The sequence below is a fragment of the Camelina sativa genome, chromosome 9 (genome assembly GCF_030686135.1).
Source record: "Camelina sativa cultivar CO46 ecotype springtype chromosome 9, ASM3068613v1".
In the NCBI taxonomy this organism is placed as follows: domain Eukaryota; kingdom Viridiplantae; phylum Streptophyta; class Magnoliopsida; order Brassicales; family Brassicaceae; genus Camelina; species Camelina sativa.
The window spans coordinates 33,762,141-33,774,256 of NC_141888.1; the positions used below are offsets into that span (position 1 = coordinate 33,762,141).

General features: G+C 32.6%; 1 protein-coding gene across 2 annotated transcripts; it reads right to left on the minus strand.

Annotated features, from left to right (window-relative positions):
* Window positions 1-4,240: 4,240 nt before the first annotated feature.
* On the minus strand, window positions 4,241-7,856 carry LOC104712631 (myosin-binding protein 2). 2 transcript variants are annotated; one of them, XM_010429562.3, is made up of 4 exons: window positions 6,590-7,856; window positions 6,328-6,501; window positions 4,975-6,250; window positions 4,241-4,881 (listed from the first exon to the last, which is right to left on the minus strand). In XM_010429562.3, exons 1-3 carry the CDS (start codon window positions 7,614-7,616, stop codon window positions 5,055-5,057), a joined length of 2,397 nt encoding a protein of 798 aa, XP_010427864.1. In that variant the 5' UTR covers window positions 7,617-7,856; the 3' UTR covers window positions 4,241-4,881; window positions 4,975-5,054. The 2 variants fall into 2 exon arrangements, with proteins under 2 accessions (XP_010427864.1, XP_010427865.1); XM_010429563.3 differs by having other exon boundaries at window positions 4,975-6,241; window positions 6,590-7,845.
* Between the last annotated feature and the right edge of the window lie 4,260 nt (window positions 7,857-12,116).

Genomic DNA, 12,116 nt, shown 5'->3' on the forward strand with positions numbered 1-12,116 from the left:
TTATCTAATTTGTGTGTTTTTCCTCTAGAGTTGTGTCATCCAAGGTTCGATCAATGTTACCCACCTTGCAAAATTTTAAGACTCGCTGCGTGATGGGGGCCTATATATTATGTTAGACTTTGAAGTCATCATAAGCAACTCATGTTTCAAGCTTACTTCAATATGTTTCATATCAACTACTGTTTTTGAAAAATTTGATGAGTCTTTTGGGATTTTCCCAAAAGAGTTTTTCAGGTTCCGTACTCATGAGCAGTTGATTTCTCTTGCCAACACCAATACTGATCTTCCAAGTCTGTCTTATTTTTAAACCTTTCAATGTTTCCTGCTTCCAATATTAATTAGATCTCTTGAAGCTCAGTTCCATAATCGATAGTCTGTGAGCTCGCTGCTTTTAGATGGGTCAACCTAAAAAAATGTAGACAATATTAAGAGTGAGCGTCTTCAATTTCCTTTGTAGACCAAAAATCACTTCTGTTGTTTTGTCAAGTTAACCAATTGTCCCCCCTCATGGTTGCGTCTTAACTTTCCCTCTCTGCTCCCTCATTAGATGTCATGGGCCAAGTATGTTCAAGCATGGCATATAGAAATGGAATCACAGAGACCTTGGAGAGGATGTTAGTAGTCCTGTCCCTTGAAAGGTTTGACCCTCTCTGACTTACACCTACTTCCGTGTACGCTGAATACAGTTCTTATATTAACCCTTTTTATTGCTTTTACACTTGTATTTTTTGTTTGGAAGCGGGGAGAAAGTTCGTCTCATTGCTTTTGACGATCAAGCAACTTCACTTGAGAAGGTTTTGAGGGAAAAAGAAGGCGGGGCTAACATATTGTTGGCTACTAATGTCAACCCAAAGTTATTTGGAGGTATGTGATATTTAAAATCCCCACAACAATTCAGACTGTTTCCTTTACTGCATCTTAAACTAGGATGTCCACTAACGATAAGCTATTCACCAGGTGAACTTTACCTCAATGCTACTTCTGGGACCAAATTTTATTCAGATTTAGACTTCACAACAACTGCTCAGTTTGCCGATAGGTAGTGATATGTTTTATCCTGTAACGTTTTAAAATACTAATTCACACTAACTTCAACATGTCCCTTAACCATATTTTCGTCCATTAACAAGCAGGCTAAAGGGGAAACAGAAAAAAGACACCAACTATATTGCACCAATCCATGGTATTTCGAAGATTGAACATATATCTACCGACATCTAGATCGCGGAAACAAAAGCTCAATCTTATGCAGACAAAAAGGTCTCCTCGATATCAAGAACCCAAATATCTTTGCAGTTGCTGGAGAATTTCACGGTCTTGGCAAAGATCAAAGCTTCGTCAGAGACTCTCTACACAGCCGTGGCGTAGCTTTGACCCATGACGTTGTTCTTAACGTAATCGGCACACTGAACCGAAATCGATTCCCACAGGACAAGATTGTTCATCCCCGCCATGATTCTGTAGATCGTACAAGGCAAAGCGATATCTTCTTCACCTGCTTTCTTGTGCATTCTTCACCTGTTTTAAATGTAACGTCTTGCCATCAAAGTAAAATAAGTAATTTTATTTCAAACATGTATAATTTTATTCTATACATATAGCAATTTAGATTTAATAAAACATAACACATACGGCACTATAACACAGCTCAATAACAGTTTATTCTACTGAAATGCAATTTTTTCAAAAGGATAAAAGTAAAGCATGTACACTATGAAGGTCTGTTGCTGAAAAGATCCTGGGAGAAAAAGAAAGCAACATGCATATATACGGTAGAAAAAAAATAAAATTCTTACACATTTTTGAATAAAAACAGTTTCGACACAATACTAACTGTAATTAGTCAAATTATACATATACCCACATTAAAATTTAATTTAGTTTTAACCAAAAAAAAAACAATTTACATATTTTGACAAAATACCAACTCATTCGAATTTTTCTAGACTTTAGTATAACTAATTTTCATATTGAGCAATTTGTTATACAAATAATCCTATTTTAATATTTTATTTTTAAAAAGGAAAATAAATTATACTTAACGCAAAACATATCTGTATTACAAATATCAAACAAAACAACATAAGCAACCAAAATCAAATACAAAAACCAAAAAAATAATAAGCACATCAAAATCCAAAACAAATGCCTCAGATAATAACTAATCGAATGAAGCAAAGAAATCCGTTGATACGGGATCAAGAGAGAAATCAGTTGGATTTAAAATAGCAAACAGTTTATGAACAATGGTACAATTAATATTCAAAAAAATAGCTTAAATAATCCGGTTCTTTGGTTTTCAGATTCAATGCTTCATCTTCCAAATTCATATATTATATATTACTTCTTACATCATACTATATTATATTTAAAACAACCACAAGCCAGCGAAGCTCAAAACAACCAAAATATTAACAACATATATAAAACAATCTTCTCAAAAAAAAAAACAACATTGCAATTCTGTAATTATCATTGGCTAATTCATTAAGCTATGAGTCACCAAATTTTACATATCTACCGTTGATTAGATGCAATCTAATGGTCGAAAATCAACACTTACCTAACCCTTCTTCTCTTATTTTATAACATGTCGAAAAATTTAAATTCTATTATTTTCCATCAGGTTTTTAATCTTCGACGCTTGTGTGCCAGATCCAAAAGGTTTAGTTCGTTTTTTCACAATCTCTGCCAAAGGAAAAAAGGGTAATACGTTTCTTGACTGTTCCAACTCTTACGATTTCCTCATTTCCCTTTTGCTTCTCTTCTCCTTTTCAGGTTTTGACTCTACAAATCTTATAGTTTCCTTCTTTGTTCAATAGAAATCTCATGTACCAGGTTTATATTTTTTTAACTCTTTAGGTCAATTTATTGTAATAGATCTTCTCTTATCATTTTTAGGTTCTCGATCTTCTCTTTTGGTGAACCGATTTTAAACATATGTAATTTATGATTGTATTGAGTTTCTTAATTTTGTTAGTATTAAATTTCTTTATTTGATTGTTTTTTAAAAGAAAAACAAAAAAAAAAAGGAATCATTGCTATCAATACAGAGAGGATTTCAATGGAACCAAAATCTAACAAAAAAAACGAAAGTATAAAATAAATATACAATACCAACATAATAGTATATGCAACAACACTGATAATACACTTTAATCCAACTACCGCGCGTAGCGCGGATCCATTACTAGTATAGTATATAGTACTCCCTCTGTCTCATGAAGATTGATGTTTTGAGACTTTCACACATATTAAGAAAATTTTTAGTTTTTATTTGTTAATTAATTTATAATTACTTTTTGGTAGAGAGAGAAAATATAAACCAATAATAATTCAAAATTTTTAATATTTTAAATGATTACTTCTTGAAGTTTGCAAAACATCAATCTTTGTGGGACAAAAATATATCCCAAAATATCAATCTTTGTGAGACAGAGGGAGTATATACTTTCTTCTTCACCCACTATAAAGGCTCCGGCTTCAGTTCATAACATATACTCCCTCTGTCTCACAAAGATTGAAGTTTTGGGGAATTTTCTTTGTCTCACAAAGATTGATGTTTTGAATATTTTTAATAAATTTTTGTTTTAATGATTACTGATGTTGTAAAGTTTATGGAATGTAAAAGTGGGAAAATGGAAAAGTGAGAAAGTATTAGAAAAGTATTAGAAAAAATAATCATATATTCTCTATGTCTTAATATGTGTGTAAAATACTAAACTTCAATCTTTATGAGACAGAGGGAGTATATTAAAACTTAAAAGCAACTAACTTTTTGGTGATAATATGAGCAAACCTTTGTGAATCTCTTAACTGTCACATGATTTGGGTTAGCTAGCTAGCTAAAAGCTAGCTAGTTGTCATGTAAAACCACATACAGTAGTAGTATATTGATACATAAAGTTTTAGAACGTTTAGGATTCTGATTCAATTTTTTAATTTCTTTTTTGATGAAAGTGAAAATATAAACAATCATATATTGAATTGATATATGAAGGATATCAATTCTTATTAAAACTTCGTACTTGTTTTTTTGTTTAAAGCCAACGTCTTAAAATTTATATGAAGTTAGTTGGTTTTGTACTAAGTACCAACCAATATATTCGTTGCTTGTAACCAAATCAGTTCCAAACTCAACATAACTTGAAAGTAGAACCTTCAGGTGAACCCATGACAATCTTTTCTTTGGTGAAAATCTCTATATGAGACACAAAAGCATACTTAACATACGACCAAATTTGAAAGTAACAAAAGAAGACAAAGAACTCGTCTTTCTCCTCTGAGTGATTGCAAAGCGTAATAGTAGCTACCAAGTTACATTCAACCAAAGAAGAAGACAAGATTACAAATGAAGTGGTTCCTTACCCCACCTAAACGCAATAATTCTAAACTCTCCCCCGAAAAATGTTGTGAAAAGTCCAAAAAAAAAGAAAGAAACATATGTACACATTGGAGTTGGCATCTTTGCTGAAATCATTCCAGCTCTGCCACAAACATCCAAAGAAACTGACAGCTTTGCATTTGGCATTTTTTTATACCAATATCTCACCTTACTACTTAACTACACTACACTACACACACATACTCTCATCATTCTACCTTTTTCTATTATACCACCCACCACTCATAAAGACCACTCCCCAAATTATAAAAAAATAAAAAGTGAAATTTACACTGACACACTTCAATATATAAAAAATAAAACCAAAAATTTTTAGTAAAAAACACGAAGAGAGACGAACATTCTGATCTGACACTTTTTCCTCAAAGTATATACTTAAAAATACTTTATCTGAGACTTTTTTTTTTCTGGCGTTTTCTTCTTCATCTAGAGCCTTGTTGTTTCTTCCATCCCACGCAACACTGTCACTTTCCCACCTTATTACAAACAAACAAATTTGAATCTTTTAAAGTGTGATCACGGACATGAAATAAAACATATTCTTTAGTCAACAGAGATAGGTTACATACCTGTATGATTGTTTTTGTTCATTATGTCACATTGTCACCATGCAAAGAGTGAATTTCAAACCCAAAACTCAAACTCAAACTCAAAAACTCATGTCTCCGTTCTCTTTAACACGATTAAGATCGATGTTTCTCAGATCACGTAGATGTTGAAGAATCTCATGGAGGAGATGTACACCTTTGTCACCTTTTTTCAATGAACCAACACAATGTCTCAAGAACTCTCTATCTGCCTCTAAAGCTTCAAGTCTCTTGTAAAGCTCATCCACGTCTTCTTCTATCGTCACATTCTCGCCACTCTCCGATTCATCGATCCCGTTTTCATGATGGTTTCCGTTACCTAACCCGTTCTCCTGCAGCTCTCCATCGACAGCATCAAACAGAGGAAGTAGTCTCTTTGACTTGATGACTCTGTGTTTCCCGTTTGTTTCCTTACCATGAAAATGCCCATTCCCATTCTCAAACGTTTTAACTTCCTCCCCGTCCTCTTCGTTATTAAGATCAGTGAGTTTCTCTTCAAGAAACTTCAATCTCCCTAGAATCGAAAGCCTCTCTCCTTCGTAATCATCTAAACACTCATCAAGACGAAGCACAACATCATCAACCGGTGTATTCTCCATCTCACTATCACTATATTTCCAATCTGAAACCCCTTCAACGTTCTTATGATCATGATGTACCTCACCGTTGTTGTTGTTCTCATCAGACTCCCCATTGTTTCTATACGAATCAACAGAGGAATCTCTCATTCTCCTCCTCAACATCCCCATCTTCTCTTTAGCTTCAAACTCCTCCAATCTCTTTCTATACACTTCAAGCTCTTTCTCCAGCTCAGCGTTCTCTTTCTCTCTATTCACCATGAGCTCATTCAACAACTGCAACGCTTCTTGATCGAACTCAGCTTGTTCCTCCATCATTCTCTGATACTGCAACGCTTCCATCTGCATCGCGGATTTCTCCTCATGCAACCTGTTGATCATCGCCATTGTTTCATTGGCAGCAATTGCAGACGCGTTCCTCTCTTCCTCCAGCTCTTCGTATAAAGCAGTAAGTGCTTTCCTCTCTTCTTGTAACTCTAACTTCAACTTGTCCACGGTGAGTACAACTCCTCCTTCAGAACATTCAATACCATCAACCGATTCTGTTCTTCGCTCTAAGTGAAACATAGCATTATGTAGACTATGCGATCTTTCCAATAAAGGAGGAGTTTCTCGAAACCGTTCCTCATTGATGTTTGTTATTGTTCTGAACTCTAATGTATCCTCCTCCTCTGTTTCATCTAAAAGAAACGCTCAAATCAAAAACAGAACACACCATATGCAAAAACGTAGGTTTGTGTATGTATAAATTAGTTACCATGATCATTGTCAACGTCGTCGTTAGGATTGAGTTGTTGTTGGGATGTAACATCTCCGAGTTGCTCGTGATCAGGAATCTCTGTACCTATAGAAACCTCCGCATCTGTTTCTGTTTCGTTGTCGTTGTCGTCGTCGTCGTTATGCATTTGGAGCGAATCATCTGTTGAAGGACCTGCAAATATATACTCACCAAACTCATCAAACAAATACACGGCAAGATTGTTAGAAACTTCAGTTTAAAGCTACGCAAAGAATGTTACCTAGATTCGTCGTCACCGCATCCTCCGCTTTGGATTTATCAGCTGCCGTGATTATTACTTCTTCCTCCTCCTCAGCTTTGGATTCATTAGCAGCAGTGATGATGACCTCTTCCTTCTCCACCTCCTCCTCCGCCGTGAATTCAGGCTCAGCGCCGAAATCGAGAATAAAATCACCGTTAATATCGGAAATCTCACGAACTTCATCGCTAGGTTTGTAGAATTCAACAGGAATCAAATGGCAGTCTTCTTCATCGATATAGAACTCAAGGTTTTGCTTAGGTGCAGACTCTGAAGTCTCGACCTCTACAGCCAGATCCACTTTGTTTCCATCTTCTTCTTCTTCTTCTTCTTCTTCTTCAACCTTCTCTTCTACTGTAATAACCTCTTTGTTACAGTCGTAACTTGATACATAGCACGAGAACTCCTCATCTATATCATCATCTTCTTCTTCTTCTATCTTCTCCTCTGTTTCAGAATGATTCAAATTCACGGATCCTGTATTTTTATCATCATCTTCTTGTTCGAGTACGAAGATGGATCGAGGAAACTTAAGACCATTGTAAACCTGGCCTTCATCTCCGATCGGATAATCTACAATCCCCAAATCAGACTCGATCGGAGCACATAGTGACGAACTTATCTTACCACCAACCAAAAAATCCTTGTGAGATTCTTCAACGAAACCACCGTTTGATTCTTCTTGAACAACAGGTTTGGAATGAGTGTGATGACCACCACGAAACCGTTGTTGTTGTGAATTAGAAATCTCGAGAGCGTGATCGTCGCAGAGGAGATCTCTAGGGGAAGGAGATTTACGGGAAGGATGGAAGAAACGATCGAGTCGAGAGCAGAAGAGACAAGGACGTTTGAGACCGAAGTAATCAGCGAATCTGAGGATGAGATAAGAGAAGAGAGAGTTGAGAAGAATGAAGAAGATTAGTGACCATTCGAGAAAAGCGTAGACGAGGATTAAAGTGATTCTGTTTGTTTTCCGGTGGATCAGAGTCGCGAATCTGTTAGCCGCCATGGACGACGATAAAGCTTTTAATTGTAAAAAATCTGATATTTACAGAGAGAGAGAGAGAGAGAGAGAGAGAGAGAGAATGGGAGAGAAAAAGTGTTGTTGTGTTGGGGAGACGAAGTTAGGAAGGAGAGAAAGACTTGTCAGCTTATAAGTAAGTTAGCCGGAGAAATCAGACCGACCACGAGACTTTTTCATTATTTTATTTTTGAGTTGAAAATTTTGATTTTTTGACAACTAACATTTGATTTTTTATTTTTTTTATATTTGTTTCAAAATAAATGTTAAGAGTTAAGGGAAAAAAAAAATTTATGGATAAGTGAAAGGATTAATGTCAAAAATGTCATGTATGTTATAAGGATAGATATCTAAAATAACCATTTTTGTGATTGTATATTACTCAGTTTGGATAACTTATAAAATGTCTTTTTCTTATCTGGAAAAATATATTCCGAAAATGACTAAAGATGCACAATTTATATCATGTAGACATTACAACATATAAACTACAATCGCTGCCAAAAAAAAAAACGTATAACCATAGTCTAAAATTTTGACAGTTGTTATATGGTGTATGTTCTAAATCAAATGAAAATATATTTGGATATGATCTGTTTCTATGACGTATGGATCATGGTGTATGTACATGTTAAATTTGAATGATCAAGTTTTATGTAGGCGTAATAAGATTATTATCTTTTTTCATTTTGTTTTTTTTTTTTTAATAATTTGTCTTTGCCAATGTGGGTTTACTAATCGTTATGTTATTGCATAAAATTATTTTTATTTTATAATTAAATAACAAATAAAGATTGTTTTTTTATTTTGTTTTCTCTTAACTCGAAATATTATTGATTTGTAATTTCAATACAATGACTGGTTCAAGTTGCTTCAAGTTCATATGAATGTTTCTAAACGTTGCATCTCTATGTTGCTAAGAGATAAATGTTGCGACTGACAATAACCAAATACAAAGACTTCACATTCAAGAGATATTATTTTGTTTTTGAAAACTAATTTGTCTTTGCCAATGTGGATTTGTGTGGGTTTACTGATCGTTATGTTATGCATAAAATTATTTTTATTTTATAATTAAATAATAAATAAAAATTGTTTTTTTTGTTATAAGGGTAGATTTTATTCATAACATGTTAGGTTACACATGTTAATGCTTAAAGATGAATAAAGATGACTTATGTGAGATATTTTAAAATATTATATCATATAAGAGCTAATAGACTTGGGTAGCTACCTCAAAAATTATAAGTATACTATTAAAAATGTTATTAATTACATATTTGGCCAAGATATCAATATACGATTTTTAATTCAGTTTCAAAATTTAAAGCATTTCTATTAGTTATTCTTATTTATATTTAAAAATAAATTAGCACTAGAATGAATATCTGATTTTTTTTACTAATGGTGCAAGAGTACCGACTATAACGATTTTAAAAAATATTTTATTTTCCTTTATTATTAGATCTTAAGATAATTTTATATTGTTTTTGCAAATATGCTGTATATATTAGTTTTAAATTTGTCGAACACAAAGATAAATGCAATTAAAGTCATCAAATATAAGATGCCATTATGATTTTCTCTTCATTATAGTTTGTTAATAACATGCCATAATCGCTCATCTTCAATTTGATAACCAAACATGAATTTCATATGACCTACCACCAATTATATTTATATTTTAATCCTTATAAAAATGATACATGAACGTTTTTCATGTAGAATTCAAAACATAAGGTTATATAAAAAGGATATTGTACAAAAGATGAACTCTATACGAACAAACACATTGATTATAATAGATCATTAAATTAAATACGGTTGACATCTAATTTAAACTCTTTTTCAAGCCATAATTTTTTTTTCTTTCCAATACTTACATAAAAATATGAGAACATATCAATACTTTGAAATATATAAAAGGCGGGGTGGGATTTGTGTAGCAGAAAGCTACTGATTTATTTTACTGTTTCTTTTGTTAAGATACTGATTTTATTGATTAAACATGGCTCGTGACGCAATCATAATGTTGAATTTTTATTTTTAAGTTTTATTATTTTAGCAAAAAAAAGGAAAAAACAGTTTTTAAGTAAGAAAATTAAATAAAAAATGGCCACGTGGTTTATATGACCCGCCACTCCGTCTTTAACTTTGGAGAATGGGCCCAAACCTGTGACCCACATGCGCATAAAAGGGCCCACACTTTTAACACACCAAAACTTGCATACAAATTATTATTCTCTCAAACACCCAACAAATTTTATCTAATCTAATCTATAATAATAACTCGTGAAAGGTTTGGCTTGGTTACTATATTTTATTTTTGTAAGTAGTCACATATTTTGTCTAGATATGGCGTATGGTATGAATGAAGTTTTTATTAATTTAAACATGAACTAATAATATAACATCTCGTTGAACATATTTAGTTGTTCATTGTTGAAAACATGTGTCTGATTACTCTAGATATAAAGTAATATTGACTGATAGAAACTAAAAGTATCAGATATAAATAAATAATGCATATTATGTTTTTGTACAAGTACTACAATGAATTGAAATCGTTACTCAAAAGTGGGTAACAATTTTTCCTTTAGTTTCCTTTTATTAAACACCACTTTACTTCTTTCATTTTTTTGACCAAGTTATATAACTAGGCCCCGTAAGGATCACCAAAAGAGACGACAAGACCTTAATTGTTACAGCTTTATACCAAAATCCAAAATGAAAGATTACCTACATTTTGTTTATCGAATGTAAGAAATAGTGGTTTTGAAGTTGTTTTACCAAAGAGCTAAACATGGTTGATAAAAACTTGGACGGTATCTAATTTTAAAAGTAGACATAATTCATTAACAATTACATTTGTAACGTGTTTGGAGTGTGGAGAAGGTAATAGATATTCCAAATTAGCAACTATAATAAAGAAAATTTGATTGGGGAAAAAAATCAAGAGTTCATATGGACCAGTCTAACATTATGTGCCACTTTCTATTTTTATAATTCACATCAAAATCGAATTCATTTTAAATTTAATTAGACCGCGTCCATTTTATAAAAAATACTGACGGGACATTTCAACATTGTGATGAAATGTTATAATAATATTATTCTGTTCGTTAGCTGAATGGTTCACATTTGACATCATATGGACATACAAATTTTGACCTTTTCGAAGACACATATTACAATTAATGTATATATAATGTCCTTTTTTTGAGCTCGTGGCCTTATCAAACATAAATCGCGTGTTGTCGAAGAGATAATCATCAGCGAATGTAATGTAAGTATCATAGTAATTAGTATTCAAAGGGGCCAATATATCCACTAAAAACTTATATGTCAGAATTTAATACATTTTATAGGAAGGTATTATTAACCAGATCAAATATTCGATTACATACGTGATATTGGGAACTTGTGCATTAGGGATCTTGTAAGTTCTGATTTATGTTTTAGCAACAAAATAATTTTTGTGAATGAAAAGGGCCATGTGGTGTTGGGCGTGGCTCATATACAAAGTTTAATGACAGGTCACTCACACCTCACTATTTTGTTGCCTAATAATCTACTAGTACTTATTTATATAACATAGAATCTTTCCAAAATCTTGTTTAGTTTGGAGAACATTCATATCACACTAGTAGTTTTCAGATTTCTAAGCTATAATATTGGTATGTGCATGCATCTATTATCAATACAGTTAAAACTTTCACATCATTTCTTGATCTTTTCGTTGATGATGTAGAATTAAAACAGAAGATAATGTGAACCGCTCTTAAGCAAATACATATATTTTAAATGGAAGTTTATAATACTATGTACTTATTTGATTTTATCATAGAAAACAAGAAAGGAGAAGCGACCTCAATGATTAACATTCGTCGGCTGAATCAATATTGAGACTTTAAAATTCAAAAAAAAAAAGAAAAGAAAATGGTGGTGGGGTTTGCAGCCTAAGCTTTTAGGTTAAGCCTTTAACATGTGATTAACTTTCAACACCAATGGCGCTCCAAAATCCCGGAAAAGAAGAAAATGATTTCGATAACTCACTTAGGATTCTAAAAATTGTGAGAACTTAGAATAACTCGCTAGTCACTTCCATGATATTTAAAAGCTGTGGTATATAACACTTTATCTGTAACTAAGAAGGGGTTCATTGTTAAGAGTAATTCGTAAAACAATAGACAATAGTAATGATTAACATTGTACTGAAGAAAACAGCAACAAGGTGACTTAAATATATCTTGAACGTTTTTTATCTTTTTTGTTTTTTGTTCTCATCACATATACTTTTTTTAAAAAAGTGGGTCTAATATTTACCACATGGGAAGTTAAAGAGTTTAAGATTGTAGGTTTACAAGTTTAAATTTAGAGTTTAATTTTGTAAGAAGTCATATGATAACTCTTACGTGTTATCAATTTAACCGGTTGTCCTTGACATTTTTGCCTATATATATATATATACTATATGACCAATTCTAG